Source organism: Mustelus asterias, chromosome 8 (assembly GCF_964213995.1).
Source record: "Mustelus asterias chromosome 8, sMusAst1.hap1.1, whole genome shotgun sequence".
NCBI classification, from domain to species: Eukaryota; Metazoa; Chordata; class Chondrichthyes; order Carcharhiniformes; family Triakidae; genus Mustelus; species Mustelus asterias.
The window spans coordinates 97,831,199-97,857,684 of record NC_135808.1 but is presented as its reverse complement, the minus strand read 5'-3'; the positions used below and the strand labels follow the sequence as shown (position 1 = coordinate 97,857,684).

Here is a 26,486-nt window from a genome sequence, read left to right as displayed (position 1 = left end):
CTCCCCCCCTCGCTCTCCCTCTCCCCCCCTCGCTCTCCCTCTCCCCCCCTCGCTCTCCCTCTCCCCCCCTCGCTCTCCCTCTCCCCCCCTCGCTCTCCCTCTCCCCCCCTCGCTCTCCCTCTCCCCCCCTCGCTCTCCCTCTCCCCCCCTCGCTCTCCCTCTCCCCCCCTCGCTCTCCCTCTCCCCCCCTCGCTCTCCCTCTCCCCCCCTCGCTCTCCCTCTCCCCCCCTCGCTCTCCCTCTCCCCCCCTCGCTCTCCCTCTCCCCCCCTCGCTCTCCCTCTCCCCCCCTCGCTCTCCCTCTCCCCCCCTCGCTCTCCCTCTCCCCCCCTCGCTCTCCCTCTCCCCCCCTCGCTCTCCCTCTCCCCCCCTCGCTCTCCCTCTCCCCCCCTCGCTCTCCCTCTCCCCCCCTCGCTCTCCCTCTCCCCCCCTCGCTCTCCCTCTCCCCCCCTCGCTCTCCCTCTCCCCCCCTCGCTCTCCCTCTCCCCCCCTCGCTCTCCCTCTCCCCCCCTCGCTCTCCCTCTCCCCCCCTCGCTCTCCCTCTCCCCCCCTCGCTCTCCCTCTCCCCCCCTCGCTCTCCCTCTCCCCCCCTCGCTCTCCCTCTCCCCCCCTCGCTCTCCCTCTCCCCCCCTCGCTCTCCCTCTCCCCCCCTCGCTCTCCCTCTCCCCCCCTCGCTCTCCCTCTCCCCCCCTCGCTCTCCCTCTCCCCCCCTCGCTCTCCCTCTCCCCCCCTCGCTCTCCCTCTCCCCCCCTCGCTCTCCCTCTCCCCCCCTCGCTCTCCCTCTCCCCCCCTCGCTCTCTTAAATTTCAGCATCGCATAAGGTTTATTGGGAATTTACATTGGTGGTTACCATAATGCCTTCTCGGCATTGCTTGTAGTTAATTCAAGGCAAAGGTCGCTGCATCATCTCGATCTATATGAAATCTTAATTACTTTATACCTGCAGCATCGCCTATTAGAGATAATTGAGAGCCTCACCCATCATACGGGTACTTGACAGTTTGTTCTATGATGGCCTTGTACAGTTAAAATTGCATTATTCTGCTGCCTCAATGTTATCTAGTATTGCTAAATAATTAGCACTTTGGATATGAGTCCCTCCAGCATCATGCTCCATCAGTTCAATGAAGACACTGACAGGCATCAAGAAGGAGCTTAAAGGACTCGTCATAGGTGGTGGAAGGGCAGGTTGTGATCAGGATATTGTGATTCTGCAACGGGATATCGATAGATCAGCATTTTGGCCTTTAATGCAGCAGGGTTAGAGTTTAAAAATAGGGAGTTTTATTTTTGCAATTGTACAGGATGTTGGTGAGGCCTCACCTGGAATTCAGTTTTGGCCCCCTTACCTTAAAAAGGAAATAGTAACATTGGAGGCAGTCCAAAGGAGCTTCACCAGGCTAATTCTCGGGATAAGAGGATTGTCCTGTCAAGAGACAGTACACAGTCTGGATCTGTATTCCTTGGAGTTCAGAAGAGGGAGGGGTGACCTTATTCAAACATATAAGATCCTGAGGGGGCTTGACAGGGTAGATGGTGAGATGTTTTCACTCGTGGGAAAGTCTCAAACAAAGGGACATGGCTACAAGATAAAGGGCCATTTAAAACTTGGGGTGTGTAGAAATTTCTTCTCGCAGAGGATGGTGAATATCTGGAATTCTCTGTCCCAAAGGGTGGTAAAGGCTGGATCATTAGAAGTATTTGAAGTAGGGGTAGATAAATATTTGATAGATGAAGGAATAGAGGGCTATGGGGAAATTTCCACAGAAAAGGAGCTGAGGCTGGCATAAATCAGCCATGATCGTATTGAATGGCAGGGCAGGCTCAAAGGGCCTGGTGGCCTACTCCTGCTTCTATTTCCTTTCTTATGTGTGTTCATCAGGGATGTAGCGCTGGGTGTGTGCAGGGTTTTGCATACCTTTTGGCACCACATGACACGGTGGAGGCTCTGTGGGTGAACAACATGAATATTTATTCTAGAACTATATACAGTGGTGACTTTTCTACACATGCCTACTTTCACCTGTGGCCAACTACGTGCCTATAACTTCCTCCCTTCCTTACCCTCGCACTACATCTAGGTGCTTCCCCAGGATCCACAGCTGAGGTTGGAGAGACCTGCTGACTTCCACACCCTGTTGCCCAAGATAACCTTGGCGGACGTTCCCTGGTGGGCCTGGACCTTAAGGGTGCTGGCCCGCTTCCAGGCAACACGGGTGTTGCAGTTTGCCCTTCTCGGTGTGAGGCTAGAGGGGGAATCAGATGGGCTGGACACTCCCCTAAGTCTCTTGGATGGAAGGCCACTAGCTGTGTCCCAGATGATCCTCATCTCTTCAGGTGCTTGATGGCCCCAGTGCTCCTCCATGGGACGGAGGGCAGCTGAAGTGAAGCCCAGAAACCCTGCCATCCTCTGGCGCTGGCATTTGTGAGTTCCCACGTGTGCCTGCACCATGCAGTTAAAGCTCTGACCACTGGAGCTCAAGCCCTCAGACACGGAGGTCATGTGCTGAGCCATGGTGCGGAAATCTTCTGCCCTGGAGTGCGCTGCATGAGCCAGGGTCTGCACCATGGGCGCCACCCTCGCAGTGTTTGTCTCATTGTGCTGGAGTGATGGCACCATCTCCTTGGACAGAAGGCGATGGGACTCCTCCAGTCGTCACTTCCTGATGCTCGCAACTTGCATTTGCCGTTCCATCAGCTCTCAAATGACCGGACCCAGGGCATGTCATCAGCCAGGGGCCCAGCAGAGTCCTGGCCTCCAGCATCCCTCCGCGTGCCAGTTTCCTGGGACATCCCCTCCTCCGCCTGCTTGGATCTTCAGCTATGAGGTGCACACCAGTGAGTGACCCAGCAGCCTGCCTACTTAGTGAACCCATCGAGGTGTGAGTATCTGTGCTAGTGTTGGGTGTGTGTGACAGCTTTGACGCATCTTCAATGGTGAGGTCTGAGAAGTTTCCCTCGGAGCTGTTCATGTCCGGAGGGTCCAGGGGCTGTGAGGATGGACCAGACTGCTTGGCTGATTGCAAGGGAAGGGAGATGGCACTAGTGCATTACAGGAGATAAAGGAGGGAACATTGATTACTGACTTGAGGAACGACAGCGTGTCCTGAACGTTATAATTCAGGTCAGAAACTCAAGTGTTTTATGAAGTCCGCCTGGATCATACGTTTTGCACTTTGATAAAAGTTCCTTAGTGGGTCAGTTGAATCATACCTGAAGTGAAGCATCTCATGCTCACCCTAGCCAAGTTCAAAGTTTATTTAAGAATACAGTTAACATGTATAGAAAGAAAATTAGCAGTAACTTTTACCAATTCCAAACAGCAAATTCATGATATTGTGTAACCTTTAACAAAAAAAAATAACAGATGTGTTGAGTATAGGGCTAACGGGAGGACTTTGAATAGTGTGGAGGAGCAGAGGGATCTAGGTGTATGTGTGCATAGATCCCTGAAAGTTGGGAATCAAGTAGATAAGGTTGTTAAGAAGGCATATGGTGTCTTGGCGTTTATTGGTAGGGGGATTGAATTTAGGAGTCGTAGCGTTATGTTGCAACTGTACACAACTCTGGTGCGGCCGCACTTGGAGTACTGTGTGCAGTTCTGGTCCCCACATTACAGGAAGGATGTGGAGGCTTTGGAGAGGGTGCAGAGGAGGTTTACCAGGATGTTGCCTGGTATGGAGGGGAGATCCTATGAGGAGAGGCTGAGGGATTTGGGATTGTTTTCGCTGGAAAGGCGGCGGCTAAGAGGGGATCTTATTGAAACATATAAGATGATTAGAGGTTTAGATAGGGTGGATAGTGATAGCCTTTTTCCTCTGATGGAGAAATCCAGCACGAGGGGGCATGGCTTTAAATTGAGGGGGGGTAGTTATAGAACCGATGTCAGGGGTAGGTTCTTTACCCAGAGGGTGGTGAGGGATTGGAATGCCCTGCCAGCATCAGTAGTAAATGCGCCTAGTTTGGGGGCGTTTAAGAGATCCGTAGATAGGTTCATGGACGAAAAGAAATTGGTTTAGGTTGGAGGGTCACAGTTTTTTTTTAACTGGTCGGTGCAACATCGTGGGCCGAAGGGCCTGTTCTGCGCTGTAATGTTCTATGTTCTATGTTCTAAGAATACGAAATGTTCCAATCAAACAAACTTCCATATACAAAACCCTTGACACAGGTTTAGCACAGAAAATACACATGCTCACGTGATGCTGGAACTTAGTCCTTTGGGTGGAGAATTGAAACTCTGACTTCCCAGCCTTGTAACTTCTAGCAGCCCTCTGGATATATACACAGACCAGCTTGAAGTCAGAACAGCTTCCCAAAACACCCAAAACTCTCAAAAGAGAGAGAGAGACTCCAGGCAAGCCAACCACCAACAGCAGATTTTCCACTCCAGGAAGGCCGGAAGACCTTCCAGCTAGCCAGCAGAATCCAGGAGAGGGAGAAAAACTGCCTGCCACTTGACAACCAGGGCAGCTTCCAACTAAATCAACAGCTAGCAGCCCCAAAGCTGAAAGTGAAACCTTGAATTCACTGTCAAGAAAAAAAAACTTTCCAAAACACCTGACCTGCCACCCAGTCTTCCCCCTAACAATGCAGGGTCATAACACAAATCCCAGAAAGTACCTGAGGCCCAGAGTAAGAATAAACGAAACCCCATTTAAACCATTGAAGCAGCAATAGAAGGACTTCTAGCAGACAGCCGGTGCCACAATGAAACCAAAAGGCAGCTTACAAACTGCAGCGAACATGATTTTTCAAAAATTCTTAAAGGTACACTCGCGTCACATGAGGATTCTCTCATTTGTCTGCTGCCCCCACTTCACCATCAGCACAGGCATGCTCTTCCTCCTCCATGTCCAGTTCAAGTGCCCTCTCCTTGAAGGGTGTGAGGGTTCTGAACTCTGGTGTGACTCCGGCTGGCTGCGCCAGCTCATGTTTGTTGTGGTTGAGTTTGTCCTGCAATGACACAGATGGGGAGAGTGTAGGCAGGGGTTGAAGTTAAAGATGGTGATGAGGTATGGCAGGCATGGGGCCTAAATGGGATCTGGAGTTTGTGGAGCACAGCAGCTACAAGACAGAACATTGTGATTTTTGGGAGGTGGAAGGTAGGCCTTGTGCCAGGTGTTGGCAACCCCCGAGGTGGCTGGGTGAGAGATAGAGTTAGAAGTGCGAGGGGAACCCAGAGAGAGACTGGCACTTACTCTAGCTGAGTGAAGAAAATCGTTCTTCATCTTCTGACACTGCTAAAGTTTTAAAGTTTATTAATTAGTCACAAGTAAGGCTTACATTAACACCGCAATGAAGTTACTATGAAATGCCCCTGTCAGGATGCTGTCTCGGCCTTTTTTGCAGTGAGCTGGCAATTTCAAGGACTGCCACTGCATTCTCAGCGGCGGTGGTGACCTTGCTGGAAGGCCGCTTTCTGGAGTGGGGAGAGAATGCATCCTGTTTCCAGTGCACACCATCCAGCAGTCTGGGCAGATCTGAAAAGCGAGGTGCAGACTCCTTGGCTGCAATCCCCTGGGATAGATCTGGAAAAAGTGCTGGGGAGCTGTATATATGGAGCTCCCCAGTGATTAAGTTGTGGCAGGGTGGGCAAATCGAGGAATATTCCACAAGCGCGATGTGATTCTTGTGTGCGTAAAATTTTACTAATGAGGCATAAGGTTCAGTCAGAAATCACGACACTTGCGTCAGCGGGATTCGCTCTGTTTTTCACACCAGAACTGACACTGCCAAATTCTTGTAAGATTCCACCTCGCTCTAGCTGTGGCCTAACCAATGTTTTATATTATTCCAGCAAAACTTTCCTGCTCTTCAACTATATGCCTCAGCTAATAAAGGCAGATATACCATATGTCTTGTTAACCACTTTATCCACCTGTCCTGCTACCGTAAGGGACCGGTGTACATGCACACCAAGGTCCCTCTGATCCTCAGTGCTTCCCAGGACTCTGCCATTCATCATGTATTCCCTTGCCTTGTTAGTCCTACCCAAGTGCATCACCGCATACTTATCTGGATTAAACTCCATTTGCCACTGATCAGGCCATCTGACCAGCCCGTCTATATCCTGTAATCTAAGGCCATCCTCCTCACTATTTACTACCCTACCAATTTTCGTATCATCATCTCTTGTCTATCCTATAACATTCACTACTTTCTTCCAAAAATCAATCTAAAGAACGACACAAACACAGGATGTTCCTGGCTGTCCTTGGACTCAGCCTGACACTGATCTAAACTGTATTGACATTGGTCAAGGTCCATTATCGTCTCCTCTACAGAAGTCAACATTAGTGCTAACTATTAGCAGATCTCCAATGCAAAGTGAGATAATCTTTGAAGCCCATCTCATTTGTGTCAAGCTTCCATATTGGTTCTTCCAATATAGAAAAGGTTCATTTACGGCGTTATTTGACATAGGTGGCTTCTCAAAGTACCATTGACAAAGCTAGTATCCACTCTGACATGAACCACTGTCATTGGCTTTGAGCAGCATATTGTACTCATTAAACATGATAACCATTGTTTAGTGATTATTTTATTAGTGTCACAAGTAGGCTTACATTAGCACTGCAATGAAGTTACTGTGAAAATCCCCTAATGTGTGCTGTTAATTTTTGTTGCATCACTGTCCTGAGGTATCTGACATCTTCTATGTTGCTACTTACTTCAAAGGTGAGTTTGGCAGTGAGCTGGCAAGTTCTTTCTTTTACTGTTGCTGAACTGTTTTGGTCCCTGATGGATCCTGTGACTTCTCTCCTTGCCCATTCTATCCACCTGTGGCATTTCCAGCTCCAACAGAGACAGAATCATAGTTGTCTCTGTTCTAGAGACAGGAGGTCCTGCCTGAGTGAGAACACGATTGGATATTACTATAACTTATCCTGTAGTTGAAGACCATGTCAGTGTTTATATGTGAATGCATATCACTTGGATTAAGGTTTCATGGTGCCTTTAAGGAACTATAACCCAAGGCGGAAAGGATGCAAGTTGGTGGGGAAAAAAGCAACGTCTCTTCAATAAACAGCCCCAGTTCCATCCAATCAAGAGTTCAGATTTTGGTGCAGAAATCTGGATAATGTGCCACCAAATCCATTAGGTTTTTTTCCACTGTAGATCGAATCTTAATTTTTCACTGTTGCTTAGTATCTTTTGTGGAGTTGCTACACCTGAAGGAGCAACTCTAGTAGCAGGCCGAGTCAGTTCCCTGAATGTCCCTCTGATTATCTCGTTCTACTGGTTGTGTTCATCATGAATCACTCAGCACCAGCTTTTCAAACATCCTCTTAATGGTGAAAAATTTTTTGAAAAGCTGTTAGAAAACTGTGTACTTCATCTGGAGAGCCTTTGAACTATCCCTCTCCTAGTACCTTGTTGGAGAGATTCATGTTGTGAGAATAACCCACACTATTTTAAGGTCTGAATTGACTTTTTGAAGCTTAACATCTGGGCAAATTGCCATCTTAGAACCTGCCACCCTGAACTGGGGTATGAACTGTACATTTCTCACTTAAGATGGCTCCACAGCTGCATATCTAGATCATTCCTCAAGCAGTTTGTTTTGACTTAGTTGAATTTACATGTATTGCTAATTTGATGGTAATCTCTCAGCATGCTGCCTTAAGTGTTGCAACAAAAATGGGATTATGGAAAATTTGTTTTTATAAGTTATCTTATGATGGTTGAGAGTCCAGCTGCCAGTGATGCATGAGTTTATTACTTTCATGTGATGTTGGTTTATTGTATCATCATTCTGTTTAAAGCTGAACAGTTACTGGGAGCCAGATCCCATACCAATGTCCCAAAATATTATAGAGCTGTCACTGGTTTCAAAAAGGAAAAGTCGCATTAGAATTTAAGTTCCAATATTTTGTGTCAGCAAACAGGTTAACATTTTGTAAAATGTTACTTGATTTAATTTTAAATAGTAACAGAATGAACTTCTGCTAATAATGAGAATTCCAGGCATCATTTACAATGTTAATTATTCCTGCCCTCGAAATACTGAAAACATCTTGTTAAATTGTAAAATGAGAATCTGGCCTGATTGTGTGTTTCTATTTTGTCACGGTTAAACTTCCTCAGCATGAAAACATTTACTGACCAGAAGACGTCTATATGTGCTTCCCTAGTGAGGATGTGCTAAAACAGAAAGAGTTATTGACAACTCGTACAGTATCCCATCTCTCATTAAAGTGAGAGCAGCGGCAGACAATGTATTTTTACTACCTAAAGGGATCCAAAAATAATATATTAAATGAGTGTTGACTTAGATTAAGTTAACTGATGTTGCCAGATGAGCCAGGTCCATCAGGTTCAGAAGAGACTCAAGATTATACAGGAATCCAATTACAGCAAGCCTATCTAGTTTCCTGTTTATTGAGCTTGAGGTTAACAAGAAATGTAGTGAAAATGGTTCCCATGGCACCGTGGGTCTTTTTCACATCCAGCAAGTAAATTTAAATGAATAGAAGCAAATGCAGCTTTTGAGTACTTGTTTTTATGTACTGCAATCATTAACTCCATAAACTGAGGCACAATGTTATGTAAAATTTCATGAACAAGAACTTCAATGAGGCAAATATCATCAGTCAGGCCCTGTAAAATCTTTGACGAGAACCAACCAAGGATTAATTTGTTTTAATTGTACTACTATGAAACCAATTTGCATGTTGTGATGTGGGTTCGGGTCAATGAAAAATAGCGCATAAGCATTAGTGAATGACAGTTACATATCACACCACAGGGGGTTGACAGACATCATACATTGTTATGAGGAGTCTTTCCATAATTGCTGACATTTATCCAGTGTTTCACAGTATTTGCTAATGTATTAATGCAGTCAATCTTTGAGAGGCTGCACATACCTTTTAGCCCTGGCTTTTATGGTTTCCTAAATTCATAGACCCACTGAAACTTATTCCCTTCTGGTTGCCTTAGTGACAGAGCTCAGAGATAAGCCTAGGTAGAGCCCTTTTGTGATTGCTTTCAGGTGACATTCAGTGATAGCTTGAGTAGAGTGTCCTTTTATAGTTCTTGTAATTCAGAAAATGATAACAGCTTTCATTGCTAAGAACTAAGGGCTCAAGACCATTCCCTGATGGGATTTATGTTTGATTTGCTACTTCGTGCCAGCAAGAGTCTGTTAGGTCCTAGTAGGAGATGAGATTATGTAGTATGGCACAGAAATCTGGAGGGGTCAAAATAACAATGCTTACACTATTGTTACAGGCTGGAGTTTAGCCTCCGTTTTCAAGAGTTGATGGAAAAACAAAAGAGAAAGCATTTTAATATTCTTATTTGCACCTTATTTTCTTGCATTTCTTTTTGCCTTTTTGTAACCAAGAAAATGACATATTAGCCATGGTCTATCAACATCCTTGCTATCTAAAGCAAACAATAGTCATTTGACAGAATGTGGTACGCTTAAGTTTGTTGAATCCAATCATGCAGACTTCAAAAAAGACAGAAATCCTAGTCTGTTCTTTAAAAATACCTTTGAACCACTCAGCAAATAAGACAGGCCCTTTAAAATTGTTATAATTTATATTACTGGCATACCCTTACCTCGGGCTCGTTGAGCCAGTTTGGAGTATTGCACTTTCTTCTGTGAGTATAAGGGAGCATTTAAATATGGTATTCTTTCCCTCTGGAATAAAACACCATTTGTACCAGAGACTTAGCTAAGGTCTGTAGCATTTATGTTCATACATACACCAGACTGATTAAATTTAACTGAGTAGGTTTGGAAACTATGCAAGAAAAGTGGGATTAAGTTCCCATAGTAGTATCTTGTGTTTCTTTAACAGATGGTGAGGCTTAAAAGAATATTTCAGCCACCCACCAGTGTTTATGCTCGACACAATATTACTTTCATGCCAGAAGAAAACCAGTGTGAATGTGGGATATTCTCCTACTCTGAAGAAGCAAAAAAGCCCGACCTGTTGTTCCCCAAGGGGACTGAATTGAATCTGTGACGATTGAACTCGTGCTAAATATATGTTGGTCGCTCTGTGACCGTTTGATATTGAGATCTTGGAGGATGAGATTCTTGTTCATTGCAAGGATGGGAGACCACTCATAAATAAATACTTTTTTTATTTTTGCAAACTTTTCTTTATTTTATCCATGTCGCAAGTAGGCTTACATTAACATTGCAATGAAGTTACTGTGAAAATCCCCGAGTTGCCACACTCCGGCGCCTTTTCAGGTACACTGAGGGAGAATTTAGTATGGCCAATGCGCCTAACCAGCCCGACTTTAAGATAGTGGGAGGAAACCGGAGCACCCAGAGGAAACCCACGCAGACACGGGGAGAATGTGCAGACCCCGCACAGTGACCCAAGTCGGGAATTAAACCGAGGTCCCTGGCGCTGAGGCAACAGTGCTAACCACTGTGCCACCATGCTGCCCCTAGATAGTCCCTTGACAATTGTGCTTCCCTGCTGGTAGATGTGGGTATCAAGGTGTGTTTGTGTGGGAACAGAGTACTTTTGGTGCACCCTTACCTACTTGGCATTCTTCAGTTGGTTCCCCTCTTGATCCTCTGAAAAGCTCAGGATTGATGTTTCGCGAGAGAAAATGCTGGAAAATCTCAGCAGATCTGGCAGCATCTGTAAGGAGAGAAAAGAGCTGACATTTTAGCCGAAACGTCAGCTCTTTTCTCTCCTGACAGATGCTGCCAGACCTGCTGAGATTTTCCAGCATTTTCTCTTTTGATTTCAGATTCCAGCATTGGCAGTAATTTGCTTTTATATAGAAGTTTCTCAGTTGGGAAACTGACTGTGGCACTGTTGACACGATAGTAAAATGAAGCAGGGCAATTGCCATAGTGCCTGCTGAAATTGCAACAGAAAGTCAAAAAGGTAACAAAGGAAAACCATGCAGAAATGTAACGAAAATTAGCTACTGAATAATTAATTTACTGCCCTGAATGCCAGAAATACATGATCTGGGCAGCAATCAGACATTAGGATAACATAGAACATAGAACAGTACAGCACAGAACAGGCCCTTCGGCCCACGATGTTGTGCCGAGCTTTATCTGAAACCAAGATCAAGCTATCCCACTCCCTATCATCCTGGTGTGCTCCATGTGCCTATCCAATAACCGCTTAAATGTTCCTAAAGTGTCTGACTCCACTATCACTGCAGGCAGTCCATTCCACACCCAACCACTCTCTGCGTAAAGAACCTACCTCTCATATCCTTCCTATATCTCCCACCACGAACCCTATAGTTATGCCCCCTTGAAATAGCTCCATCCACCCGAGGAGATAGTCTTTGAACGTTCACTCTATCTATCCCCTTCATCATTTTATAAACCTCTATTAAGTCTCCCCTCAGCCTCCTCCGCTCCAGAGAGAACAGCCCTAGCTCCCTCAACCTTTCCTCATAAGACCTACCCTCCAAACCAGGCAGCATCCTGGTAAATCTCCTTTGCACTCTTTCCAGCGCTTCCACATCCTCCTTATAGTGAGGTGACCAGAACTGCACACAATATTCCAAATGTGGTCTCACCAAGGTCCTGTACAGTTGCAGCATAACCCCACGGCTCTTAAACTCCAACCCCCTGTTAATAAAAGCTAACACACTATAGGCCTTCTTCACAGCTCTATCCACTTGAGTGGCAACCTTTAGAGATCTGTGGATATGGATCCCAAGATCTCTCTGTTCCTCCATAGTCTTCAGAACCCTACCTTTGACCCTGTAATCCACATTTAAATTAGTCCTACCAAAATGAATCACCTCACATTTATCAGGGTTAAACTCCATTTGCCATTTTTCAGCCCAGCTTTGCATCCTATCTATGTCTCTTTGCAGCCTACAACAGCCCTCCACCTCATCCACTACTCCACCAATCTTGGTGTCATCAGCAAATTTACTGATCCACCCTTCAGCCCCCTCCTCTAAGTCATTAATAAAAATCAGAAAGAGCAGAGGACCAAGCACTGATCCCTGTGGCACTCCGCTAGCAACCTGCCTCCAGGATCTGTCATGATGTGGAGATGCCGGCGTTGGACTGGGGTAAACACAGTAAGAAGTTTAACAACACCAGGTTAAAGTCCAACAGGTTTATTTGGTAGCAAAAGCCACACAAGCTTTCGGAGCTCCAAGCCCCTTCTTCAGGTGAGTGGGAATTCTGTTCACAAACAGAGCATATAAAGACAGGATCTGTGCCAGATTCGCTGAATCATTTGAATGGCAATTAGAGAGGCAAAAGGGCAGGTGTTACATTTCCTGCGTTTGCATGGAAAGGTGCCTGGAAAGGGTAACTGAGGAGTGGACCAGGGTATCGCGCACGGAACAGTTCCTTTGGAACTCTGAAAAGAGAGAACGAGCCATAGCGGTGCTAGAAATGGCAGAAAAATACCTGTTTGATTTGGAGCTGGTCAGGTGGAAGGTGAGGACAAGAGGATCTGCATCATAGTTCTGAGAGGGAAAGGAAGCGATGGGAGCAGAAGTGCAGGAAATGTGTGGATATGGTCTAAGGTGCTGTCAACACTCTCTCCAGGTGAAGAAGTGATTTATGTGTACTTGTTCAATTTAGTCAACTGCTTTCGCTGCTCACAATGTGCTCCCCTCTATGTTGGAGACACCAAAGGCAGATTGGGTGACGCTTTGCAGAACACACTACAATTCAGTCTGCAAGCATGGCCCCAAACTTTTGATGGCGTATTTTGATTGTTCACATTGATCTCGCACTGACATTTCTGTCCTTGGCCTGCTGCATTGTTCCAGTGAAGCTCGGCATAAGCTTAAGGAACAGCACCTTATCTTTCGATTAATCACTTTACAGCCTTCAGGACTCAATACTGAATTCAACAATTTCAGACCATAACCTTGGTGTCCACTTTGTTTCATATTCCTTGCGTGTTTTGGTTTTCTCCTTTTTTTTGTTTGCTGTCAGCAGCACACCTGCTGGAGGCACATCTTTTGTTTCTTTGTTTCTTTTCTTGCCACATCACTATTCGCTTTGGCCCTGGAAGACTAACTCGTCTGTCATTCAATCTCTCCTGTCTTTCATCCTATCACATATATTGCTTTCGTCCTAGTCCCACCCACTCATCCCTTGCTCAAAATCTATTACATTTCTAACTTTCCCCAATTCTGATGAAAAGTCACAGATCCCTGTTTCTCTCCACAGATGCTGCCATAACCTGCCGAGTGTTTCCAGTACTTTTGGTTTTATTTTAGACCTAATACTGCCCTGACTTGAAATTCAAATGCACATACTTTTCAGCAGGTTTCACAAGGTAGCTGGCAAGAATGGGCATATTGCTGATTTATTTCTTTTTCCCTTGTTACACCTATGTCTGCTGACTTCTAATTCATTTTTAATGACCAAACTAAACGATAAGATTGCCTCCATGAAACCAATTCATAACTCCAAATGTTTGAAGCTAGTTTTGTTAGAGTTATTAATTTATTTTTGCGAATGTGAACCAGAAGTTATTTTAAACAGGTGGGTGCAGTAATCCTGATACATTGAGAACTGTTTGCTTGGCTTAAATCACCTAAAAGATACTCCAATAGTTGATCTGGAAGTATATTTAAGTAGATTATGCTAAGTAATTGTCACAGTTAGTTACTCGGCATAATAATAAACATCAATGCAATTAACAGGTGGGAGAGGCTAAATCATCATGTATCTCCAAGAATACATTTTCATAAAAAGAAATGTACTTGGAATGGAACTCTCTATGAGCAAATATTATTGAGGGGTTGCGGAAGGCAAAACTAGTTTTTTAAATCACTTGTACTCTAGTTTGACGGTTTGAACTTAAGTTTATGAGTTACAATTATTTAATTTTTTGCCTATTATAATATGGTTAGCTTGATGGGAATATATATAATTTTGTGAAACACCAGAAGTGAGTATAGCAGAGCATAAGATTCACATATTGTCAGAATAGTGCTGGCCTAACGGGTACAGCTTACAGTCTCTGTGCTATTTGCACAAGAGTTTCCAAGATAATTGCTCTGGACCTGCATGTCTGCTTTGATATCTAGTTTGTTCCAGAATATCACATCTAACTTCCCTTTTAATTGTGGGCACATTTTTCAAAATTGCTTTGATCAAAGCACTTTAACCCTGCTGCTTCAAATGTGGTAACAGGGCTAGTCCGGGCAGGTTGGTGTTTCATAGCACCTTCCGGGTTTCTAACCTTTTTGCTAAGTAAATTAAAGCATTTGACAAGAGTTAATGACCTTCCTTTCAACACACACATGATAAAATTGTTAATAAAACTGATGTATATTGTGATAAATTATGACACAGAATAATTGAGAGACTTGAACTGCAATTTCTTGTTTAATTTCACTTATCTATCTATATTTGTTGCACATACACTGCTGCATGTGTTTCACTTCATAATTACTCTGTTTCTGAAACCTTAGTGCACACTGAACCATATTTACTGGTATATATTCCCACATAAAGATGAGAAATACTGCAATCTGTTCGACATGCAAAAAAGACAATAACCCGAATGTTCCAAGATTGTAACCTGCTACAGCAGGTTTGAAAGGTGCTTTGAATAGTATTTTCATCATTGTTTTCAAATCCCTCCATGGTCTGCGTTCCATATCTCTAAATTCCTCCAGCCCTATAACCTTCAGAGACACCTGCGCTTCTCCAATTTTAGCCTCTTGCGGCATCTCAGGTTTTGGTCGCACCACTATTAGCGGCCAGATGTTCAGCTGGCTAGAACCCGAGTTCTGGAATTTCCCATTTTCGTGGCTTGGTATCAAATTTTGCTTGAAGATGCTTCTCTGAGGCCTCTTGCATTTTTTTTAGAATCTAAAATCATCTCGCACATTATTTTGAAGCTCAAATGGGTAAGTCATTTGGAAGCTTAAATGTTGTTTTCGATTCACTTTTTATAAGAAATTTACCAATTTTAAAAAGGCTCCATGCAGTTCTACCTTACGTTTGTCATATTATTCTTCATTATTTGAATCCAAATCATGAGTATTATATTAGGTGATTTATGAAAAAAGTATTATTTATGTAACAAATTATATATAACAAAATGATAGCTGATTTGCCACATTTGAGTTTTATGTAGGGCTTTCATACCACTGAATCATTAATTTCTGCAGTGAGTCAGTTTATTTTTCTAAAATGACATTGCCTCCATAATTAACCATCTTGTTTATTAACCTGAAAATTTAATATGTGTATCTTGGCTTGGTCACATAGGATTTACTTTGTGTTATGGGATGGCATAAAGGCAATTAAAGTAAAACAAGCTATTCTGTTTTAACTTTATTAGCTGCTGTCTCCAAGATAAATCACTTTGGGCCCTGAGGTCTTGAAACATAGAAACAAACTATTCTCTGTTCAATTACTGAAATTACATTCTCATTCACTCCTTCACATTTTGAAGATATTCATTAAAATAGCATCTGTAAACATGGTATACTTCTCAGATCATATTTGCTTATATTTTGCTTCTAATATTGAAATTGGCACAACTTAAAAAAGTAATTTTTAAATCAGACAATACAACCATGTGTTAAAATAATGTGTTGATGGTGTATGCACTGTAATGTGTTGATTTATTTTAATTAATCCCTTAGTATCCTACTGTCTCACTGTTAATTAGTGCAACAAATCAAAATTGAATAGGTAAGCATCACCTGTATATTATACCTTGGCTCAATGGAGCTCCAAAGATGTAATTTGTTCTATATTTGGATGCACTTAAGAGTGGGGGAGGGTGGAAATTGTAAAAATGGACAGTCAACTTAAAAGCTGATTTTCTCTGAAATTTAAAAATGTGTATAATTGAAAATAAACAGTTAATGATTTCAAGTTGCATTAATAAATCAGCTCCTTAATAATAGCTACCTTTGCTTAAGTTATTCATTATTTCATCATGTATTTTGTATATATCAAGTGCCTGGAAGTTTTTGAAATATCTTGTGGTGTCGTATTGCATGGTATCTGGATTCTGTTTGTGCTGTCATTTGTGCAGCAATGTCACAATGCGATTCGGTGGAACTGTAGAGTTGCTAAGAACCAAAATGTAACAGGAGTGGCAAGCTAAAAAGGGTTGAATGTAAGTGTCGATAAATAGATGAATATTGGTATGCAAGTACAAAGTATTTACCACCCATAAGACCTTGCATGACCTCAGGACTTCCCAAAGCACTTTACAGCCAAGAAGCGTCGCTGTTGTACAACAGACCACTTCAGTACCTTGCCAAGCATAACCATGGGCTAACCATACAGAAGTCCATGGTTGCCAATGCACTCCTGAATTATGGTACCTGAAGAGAAAGAAAGCGTTACTGCTGTACTGTTGGAAACACAACCAATTTGCTCACAGGAAACTCTCACAAATAGTAATGTGATAATGACCAGGTGATCAGTTTTTGTGATGTTGTTTGAAGAATAAATGTGGGCTAGAATGCTGGCAACAACTTCCCTGGTTTTCTTTGAAATATCGCCATTGGGTCTTTTACCTGAAAAAGCAAAAATTAGATCTTGGTTTAACATCTCATCTTGAAAGATGGGCACCTCTGACAGTACAGCACTTCCTCAGTACTGTACTGGAGTGTCAGTGTAGATTTTTGTGCTCAAGTCCTGGAGTGGAACTTGAACGCACAAACTTGTGATGCCGTGATGCCAAATTTGACCCTGTCACATCCAAGCTCGGGTACTACACAGAAAAAAAAAGCATGCAATATTTGTCTGCATGGAGTCTCTAATTTCTTTTTATGCAAAAAGTGTTATGGACTTTGATGTATTCAAAACTTTATCAGAAAGGACGTTTGATACTCCAGTCCTTTTGGGGGGGGGGGGAAGTTTCGAGAATGGCCTAATAGTAGAAAAGCAGGAATTTGGAATTGTTAATAGAAAATTCCAACATTAATTGTTTATTTTCAAAAGTGCAAATGGAGAATGAGAAACAAATGACTGAAATAGTGTTTGTGTGCATTGAAATGCACCTCAATGACTAGGTCAAGAATTGTAATCCTGGGATTGAGGAGGAAATTGAGGGATTGATATTATGGTCCGAGAATAAGAAAGACAAATCCAAGAAAAATGTAAATAATCATTTGGTAGTACAGAACTTGAATACTGCTGAAAAAGACATTTCCTTGTCAAAGCTTTTCACTCGTTCAAACAATTTGCAAGAATGCCAATTTAAACAACAAATTTAGACTGTATAAGTGGAGAGTGCTGATTGATTGACAAACAGACTCTGGCAGAGGTGTTGCCATGGAAATGCACCAGTTGATGATTGACAGTTAACTACCAACGTTGTTTGGAATTTAAACCAGGCAGCTTGACTCTAGACAAGGCATGGCCCTGTGGAATGAACCAGCAAATGGCTATCACCTACTTTGCGTCTGTTTCAGCTCAACAAAATATGTACAAAACAAAAGCAAATTACTGCAGATGCTGGAATCTGAAACCAAAAGGGAAACTGCTACATTTCGAGTCCAGATGACCCTTTGTCAAAGCTCAATGTATGTATGTGTATTTTACTGTCTGCAAAGAACAGGGCCCTGTGTATTAATATATATAGTTTCCAGTACATGCAAATGTGCCACACTGTGAGCCCTACTGACAATCTTAAATTGGTTGCCAGTGTAATTCTTAGCATACTGAGGATTATTTTGCAAATGTTGTCCAATTGAAGAATCACATTTAATGTTGGATACTGTGTTTTGGATTTTGGAAGTGCTGAATTGGGTATAATATGTACCTGTCCACTGCAAACCCAAAGTGAAAAATGTCCACTCTACTTCAGATTACCTTGGCAGGGCAACGTATTCCAAAACATTGAGCAACAGGTGAAGCGAGCTGTTTCACATTGCTACTACACTATAGCTACACTTGTGGAATTTGCCACTGAAGAATGCTGCCATCAAACCAAAAAGATGTTCTGCCTATCACACACGCGATTAATGTGGTGTATGAATTTGTGCCAGTGTGATGCTAAGTATGTAGGCTGTACGTCCTGAAGAGTGGTGGTTCATATCAAACTGCATGTTCCGCTGTTCACAATGGCCAAGGTACAGGCCACACCCAACTAGCTTGCAAAACCTAAAATGCAGTGTCCAACATTAGATGTGATTATGCGATTGGATTCACTAAATAATCCTCAGAGTGCTAAAAGTTATGCTGACAACCAATTTAAGATTGTCAGTTGGGCTCATTTGCGTGTACTGGAAGCAACATATATTATTAATAGGACTCTGTTTTTTGCAGGCAGAAAGACCATGTGCACGGGTTGTGCCTATAGACAAAATAAGTGACAGACATTCTCTGGTTCATGCCTCGGCAATGCGTTGCCCAATCAGAGTTGAGCTGCCTGGTTCAAACTTCAAGCAATGTTTGGCACTTAACTGTCAGTCATCTTCAACTGTTGCATTCTCCATGGCAACCCTGGAATAACCAGAGTCCATTTGCCATCCAATCAACACTCGCTTCTCATACAGTATAAAGCTGTTATTTCCCCTGAATTCTTGTGAATTGTAGTGCAAGACAAAAGGCTTCAACAAAAATGTTTCTCTTTTTTCAGCAAAGGTGTAAATGGTGACTGTTAAGTATTCATTAGCATATGGATATGCAAGAAAAGGTGTCCCAATAAATTACTCTGGCCATAAATGGTATGGTTCCTCAACTGAAAAGTAGCAGCCTATTGCTTCTTTCGAAATCTGTTTTATACAATAAGATTCCTCACAAAGAAGGCAAGTGAGAAGGCTTTGAAAACTAAGAAAAAGATAGAGCACAGCCCCTTTTTGCCCATGAAGGCTCTTTGAAAGTGCATTCTGATAGTCCCCACACCGGAGATATTTCCCCATAATTTGGCAAAGTGTAATGTCTAATTGTCTTTTGAAAGTTCCAAAGGAACCTTTTACCGCTACCCTTTCAGAGGTTCTAGATCTTAACAACCCTCTGAGTATTCTCCTAATTTTCCTCTCATTCTTTTCTTCATTATTTAAAATCAATGATCTCTGATGCACTTGCCTGAAAAGGAGTTTTCCTATTTGCTCTATCAAAACCCCGTATAATTTTGAATCAATCAAATTTCTCTGCCCTTAAAGTGAATATCTCCACCTTGTCGTCCTACTGAACCTCCTTTTGTACCCTTGACAAAGTCTTCACATCCTTCCTGAAATATGGAGGGGCGGTCTTCCCAAAAGATTTCTAAGTGTTATGACAATGTGAAAACGGGAGTCCTCCACGCCAGTGCTGCAATTTTCTGGCACTCTTTATATTTATTTGACAGCTGGGAGCTATGTGCCGGTAGGGGTGAGGGCAGAGTGTAAGTACCCCTGTGAAACTGGCTTCAGAGCACTTGAGCGCCATTATGCGGGGCGCCCCAATCTGCTACTGCCCCCCCGACCCCATCATCGGCAGCATTGTGCCCCCCCCCCCCCCCCCCCCATGGCGCTTGGTCCCTGCTACTGCAAATCAGTACTGATTCTCACCCGTGTGACGGAGCCCAGCACATATCGGAATTTTGGCGCCTCTTGCTATCTTCCCAGTTTGCCATGCTGATCGACTGGCATGGTGAGCTGGTAAGATCTCGCCCATAGTGTCCAAAGTTTTACACAGTATGCCAGCTGATTGATTTGATTTATTATTGTCACATGTATTAGTATACAATGAAAAGTATTGTTTCTTGCGCGCTATACAGACAAAGCATACCGTATATAGGGAAGGAAAGGAGAGAGTGCAGAATGTAGTGTAACAGTCATAGCTAGGGTGTACAGAAAGATCAACTTAATGCGAGTTGGTCCATTTAAAAATCTGATGGCAGCAGAGAAGAAGCTGTTTTTGAGCCAGTTGGTACGTGATCTCAGACTTTTGTATCTTTTTCTCAAAGGAAGAAGGTGGAAGAAAGTATGTCCGGGGTGTGTGGGGTCCTTGATTATGCTGGCTGCTTTTCCGAGGCAGCGGGAAGTGTAGACAGTGTCAATGGATGAGAGGCTGGTTGAGTGATGGACTGGGCTTTTTTCAAGACCCTTTGTAGTTTCTTGCAGTCTTGGACAGAGCAGGAGCCAAACCAAGCTGTGATACAACCAGAAAGAATGCTTTCTATGGTGCATCTGTCGAAGTTGGTGACAGTTGTAGCAGGCGTGCCAAATTTCCTTAGTCTCCTGAGAATGTGGGCTTTCTTAACTATAGCGTCCACATGGAGGGACCAGGAAAAGTTGTTGGTGATCTGGACACCTAAAAACTTGAAGCTCTCGACCATTTCTACTTTGTTCCCATTGATGTAGATAGGAGCATGCTCTCCGCTATGCTTCCTGAAGTCGATGACTATCTCCTTCGTTTTGTTGACATTGAGGGAGAAATTATTGTTATCACACCAGTTCACCAGAGTCTCTATCTCTTTCCTCCACTGTGTCTCGTCATTGTTTGAGATTCAACCCACAATGGTGGTGTCATCAGCAAATATGAAAATCGAGTTGGAGGGGAATTTGGCCATACAGTCAGAGCTGTATAAGGAGTATAGTAAGGGGCTGAGGACACAGCCTTGCGGAACATCGGTGTTGAGGATGATCGGGGAGGAGGTGTTGTCTATCCTTGCTGACTGCTTTTTGTGGGTTAGGAAGTCTAGGATTCAGTTGCAGAGAGAAGAGTTGAGACTACGAAGTTTGGAGATGCGTCTCTTGGGAATAATGGTGTTATTATCTAGGTGTTCCAGGGTTGAGTGTAGGGCCCCAGGGCGATAGCGTCTGCTGTGGACCTGTTGCAGCGATAGGTGAACTGTAGTGGATCCAGGCAGTCTGGTAGGCAGGCATTGATTTGTGCCATGACTAACCTTTTGAAGCACTTCATAATGATGGATGTCAGAGCCACTGGACGATAGTCATTAAGGCACGCTGCCTGGCTTTTCTTTGGTACTGGGATGATGGTTGTCTTCTTGAAGAATGTAGGGACCTCAGATTGGTGTAAAGAGAAGTTGAAGATGTTTGCAAATACCCCTGCCAGCTGGTTCATGCAGGACCTGAGCGCTCGTACGGGTACCCCATCTGGGCCAGTTGCTTTCCGTGGGTTGACTTTTGAGAAGGCTGCTCTGACGTAGGCAATGGTGACCTCGGATGCAGGTTCGTCCTAGGCTTCTGAGGTGAAGGACGTGCTCTCTCTGACCTCTTGCTCAAAACGGGCATAGAATGTGTTGAGCTCATCAGGGAGCGATGCATTGGAACTGGCGATTTTTACCTGCCTTCATCTTGTAGCCTGTTATGTCTTGCAGACCTTGCATAGTCGGCAGGAGACCGTGTGGCTAGCCTGCGACTCTAGCTTGGTCTGGTACTGTCTTTTGGCATCTTTAATGGATTTCCGTAGATTATGTCTTGCTTTCTTCTATAGATTAGGGTTGCCTGACTTGAACACTTCAGACCTGGACTTCAGCAGGCAGTAGCTATCCCTGTTTGTCCATGGTTTCCGGTTGGGAAATACGTGGATTTGCTTCTTTGACGATCTTCTACGCACTTACTAATGAAGTAGTAAAAGATTTAGCATATAAACTAAAAATACTGGACATTAAAACTTCTTTCTGACTAAAGCAAGAAGCTACAAAATCTTACAAATTTAGTGTTAATCTGTCTGAGATACTGGTATCACTTTATTTATTTTAATGTTACTTTGTCTCAAACTTTTTGCAGGTTGCCTTGGCTGCCGCTGGGCTCAATTATCCTTGCCATCGACTAACAGTTAGTAAAAGACCTTCACCTGCTCAAACCCGTGAACACTCTGAAGAGGTAAAGCAATAGCTCTGCTTTTTAATTCAAGTTAAAATTTGAAGTGATTTATTTGCCACATTGTTTTGAAAAGAAAGCATATTTTTCAATCAAGAAATCATAGGGCACTTACAGCACAAATGGAGGTCATTTCGCTTGTTATATCAGTGCTGACTCTCTGCAAGAGCAACTCAGTTGGTCCCACTCTTTCCCTGTAGCCATGAAAATTATTTTGTTCAGGTGCTTATCCAATTCCCTTTTGAAAGCCATGATTAAATATGCCTCCAGCACCCTCTCTGGCAGTGCATTCCAGATCCTAACCATTCACTACGTAAAGAAATTTTGGCTCATGTCTCCATTGGTTCTTTTGCTATTCACCTTATACCAGTGTCCTCTAGTTGCTCTTCCTTCTGCCAATGGGAACAGTTTTGCACAGCCTACTCTGTCTAGATGCCCCATGAATTTGAACACATTGCTCATATCTTCTCTCAGGAGAACATCTCCAGCTTTGTCAATCTATCCTGGTAACCAAAGTCCATCAACTGTGGCACTAGCTTGTCAATCATTTTTGCACCCTTTTCTTAAGCCTTCACACCTTAAAGTGTGGTGCTCAGAGTTGGACACACTACTCTAGATGTGGCCACATCAGTGTTTTATAACAATTCATCATGGCTTCCTTACTCTTGTACTCGGTGCCTGTAGTTATAAAACGCAGGATCCCTTGTGTGCCTTTAATCATTTTCTCAGCCTGCTCTGCCAGCTTCCACAAATGGCGTGTATAAATCCCAGCGTCTCTCCCTGCATCCTTTTTAGAATTGCACCCTTCAGTTTGCATTGACTCTGTCCTTCCTGTCAAAATATATCGCTTCCCACTTCTCTGTATTTTCTCTGCTCACACCTGAGGACTTTACAGGGTTGAACAGGTTGGTTGGGCTTTTGTTGTATTGAGCTCTGGCTTCAAGGGCAAAATCTTATTTTTTTTGCATTTTTGTAGAACTTGGTACAACTTAGTGGTTTCCTCAGCCTTTTCAGAGGTCAGTTAAGAATCAACCACCGGCTTGAGGGCAGTTAGAAGGATAAGCAGTAAATGCCTGCATTACCCACATCTCATGAATGGATAAGAAAATAAAATCTTTGCTGTTGACCTAGAGTTCCATATAGGCCAGACTGGGTAAGGACAGCTGACTTCCTTCCCTTTAGAACATTCATCAACTGGTGGGTTTTATGACAATCCAGTAGTTAGTTACATGGTCACTATTACTGATACCAGCTTTTTATTCCAAATTAGTTAATTTTCTGAATTTACATTCATCGGTTGCATTGCAGGATTTGAATTCATTGCTGGAATTTTACTGCCTCACCTGCCCGAGGCTCATAACATCCTGCCCGAGGCCAACGGAGAATGCCGTTCTGCGAGCCTCGCCCACCCGATTCCAGGGCAGGCGTGCTGGTAAAATTCCGGCAATGTCTCTGTATCATGAATCCAGTACTCTAGATTGCGAATCCTATAAATTGCCTCTATGCTGATGTACCTTGGTATGCTCATGACTTATCTGGATTGAAGTTACTGAATCATACTTCATAAACTGAGGATGCAACAATCTTCTTGAGAATTCTGTCACTGGGCCAAAGTCCACACGCTGTAGCATTGACACATGACAACTGCAGCATGTGCCGTTCACGGGGTGCACTGCAGTGCCGAGGCTTATTTTCAAGGGACCTCCTAACAAAGATGAGCAGTAAGATCATGTGAACACCATCACCTACAAGTTAAACTCCAGGTCAAGCACATTCTGAACTTGAGCATCTATTGCTGTCCCTTTATTGTTGCTAAATCAGTCCTGGGGTTCACCAGCTAGCACCACAGTTCAGGTCCACCTCACAGAGAAGGTCCACCACAAACTTCTGAGTGTATTTAAATGAGACAATGAACGTGGTATTTCCAGTATCGCCATATCCACCAAATAAAAGGTTTGTAGATCCTCAGATCACATTGTGTGCTTTTGATACCTGCTGGACTGGTAAAAGCTAATACCGTTCTTATTACCATATGGTTGTAAAATAAGCATTCATGTAGCAGAGTGAGTTGTGATTAATGAGACACAACTTTCTCTCATTCTTCTGGTAGTATAGATTCTGTAAGAGTTGGGAAGGCGAAGAATGTAGATAAACTATTAGTTGAAAAATTGTTGCTGTATATTACCATTGCCATTTTCAATAAAGGCTATACACATTCCATAAATTTAAGTGTTTTCCAACTAATCTTTTTATAGGCAAATGAAAAATGCGTACTATTTTCTGGTTTTGGTTCACCTTTTTTAAATAAGCCACTGCAGCTTTATTGCTGTGGTTGCATGTAATTAACTTGAACAGCCTATCCATAGATGACTCTGTGAATAATTAATGAATAGATTTTTTGCCTTCACATTATCAGCTTGCCTTGGATTCTGTTACTGAAGTGTTGGCTGTATTACCGTTTAAATGTGAATTTGGATTGCATGAGCAGACAAACTATAATACTGATTTTAGAGAATAAACTACATAGAAAAATGCATACTGTTCAGCATACATTTCTTTCTAACATAAAATCTGAAAATGCATTTGCATAATAGCTTTAAATAAAGCATCTTGTATGGCTGAAATACTTTGGCCTAGATTCTTCTAATCATAGCATTGACAGTAACTGTTTAAAATGGTTGTGTCACCAGCAGTCAATCTTTAATGTTCTTTAGAATCACCATAATTTAGTAAAATTTGCATCAGACTTTTCTTAAAAGTTGTACCATTTTAATAGACTGATCACTTAATAGTTTCAATTGGCGCTGTATTGTTTAGAATGTGCACGTTTATTAAAGTGTTCTGGCAATGATTTAGGTGCATGATTCCAATGCGTAGAGTTTAATTGTGTTAAAGAGAAATGTACACTACTTGTTAGGTATTTCTCTATTTGGAAACAGGACAAACTACCGAGCAAGTTACTGAAGCAATTTTCAGTTCCCTTCAGGCAGCCAGGACAACAGGAACTGGAAGGCACTTGAGAGCAAGTAATTTTCCTTGCCTGTCAGTTAGAGAATGGTCTCTGTGTGATTCCTACTGAAACATACAAGTTTATGGATGTTGAGTGAAGAGCAATGGGATTTTGTGTGATACTGGTTGTGATATCCTTCATAGTTAAACTGTGTGCTGGTAAGTCTCAGCCTGTGCTCTCCAGTAGAGTTCTGACTTTAGTGAAGTAGCAGGTGAGCTGTTGCCATCTGTATCCCAGCAAGAGTGAGTACTTTCTGAACAGGAAATGATTTTTTAAAAAAAAGCATTAAATGGACATTTTTATTTCATTTGAAGTATATTTTTCATATTATCAGAAAGTTTAAATATTTTTCTCCTTGCGTCAGTTCCATTCCAGGAAGGAGAAAAAGGTGTTGTAGTGATTTAATTAACTTTTAAATTTTAGGGTTTTTTTTATACTTGGTGGCCACATAATATGATTAAATCCAGGATAATTGTAAACACTATAGGAAAATTGTACACGATTAGAAAGTCTAATGGAATGAGTGGTAAAGTTTTCAGGGAAAAACTCGAGGGCAACAAAAAGGCTTTTATGACACATTAGTAGTTGGAAGACTGTTAAAGTAGGGATAAGGCCACTATGGATGAAGGAGTATAGAGGTGTTGAGGGAATGGCAGAGATAGTAACTAATTAAATGGCCTCAGTTTTCACAGAGAAAATGAGCATAGGGATTGTAGAACCACCAAAGTTAGGTATAGAACTTCTTGTTGAGGCAATTATTCAAAACGAAAACTCAAATTTAATCTAGTATTTCATATATAGATCTCATGAAAGGTTGGGGAAATCGCACACCAGTTTATCTAACTTAATTTGGTGTGATACAAGGTTAAATTAAGGGGCCAGAATTTTGAAAGGGCCGTTCGTTCTTCTCCAGCCGTATAAACTTATTTGAAGGATTAACAAAGGGAATCAATACAGGAACTGCAAAAGCTTTGGTTTATATGGTTTCCTTTAGTCTTTTTGATGCTGCTTTATCATGTGGTTAAATATTTAGAAGTTTTTCCTCATTAGTGCTCTTCCAATATAGGTTGCTTTAATAACTGTTTGAATGCACTTGTTCAATGGTGGAGCTTATTAACTTGATTGCTTTCAATTCTTTATGCAGTGCACTGATGTTCACATGGTCAGTGACAGTGAGGGAGATGATTTTGAAGATGCTACTGAGTTTGGAGTTGACGATGGTGAACTTTTTGGCATGGTATCTTCAGGATCAAAGAAGTCTCCAATGAGTATGTTAATAATACCAATAATGTCCAACGCAGTCTATATCTTTTGCACCAAGTCATTCCACAGTTTACCTATTCTGTTTTGTCTTTATTATTTAATAGTGAATTACATTTTATACCTCATGAAAAGGATGTTGCTAATGTAAAGGACTCAATAAATATAAAAGATCATTGCTAAAAATAGACATGTTGCTGAAGCTTTTTGTCTTGCACTCACCAGGACAAAAACAAATATGTCAAATTTCAAATGATCACAATGCATCCTACAAAAGAAAAGGGTGCTGATTGGTTGGCAAGCCGACTACAATTAGCTGAGACATTACCATGAAGAAAGCATTAGCTGGTGTAGCCATGGGATCCCCTCTAGGTCCAGCACACACTAACATTTTCATTGCTTTCTACAAGAAATGAATTAACGCTGGAATGAGTCCTAACCTCTGAGCCCATGCATTTTTCTGATATATAAATGATATGT

At 42.6% G+C, this 26,486-nt stretch overlaps 1 protein-coding gene across 1 annotated transcript in view; it reads left to right on the top strand.

Moving 5' to 3' along the window:
* The window catches only part of faf1 (Fas (TNFRSF6) associated factor 1), a 305,741-nt gene that overhangs the window by 140,563 nt on the left and 138,692 nt on the right, over positions 1 to 26,486 (top strand). Inside the window, exons 9-10 of the mRNA XM_078218550.1 lie at positions 21,644 to 21,739; positions 25,891 to 26,014. Of these exons, the coding sequence (XP_078074676.1) occupies positions 21,644 to 21,739; positions 25,891 to 26,014 (220 nt within the window). The remainder of the gene's footprint in view (positions 1 to 21,643; positions 21,740 to 25,890; positions 26,015 to 26,486) is intronic.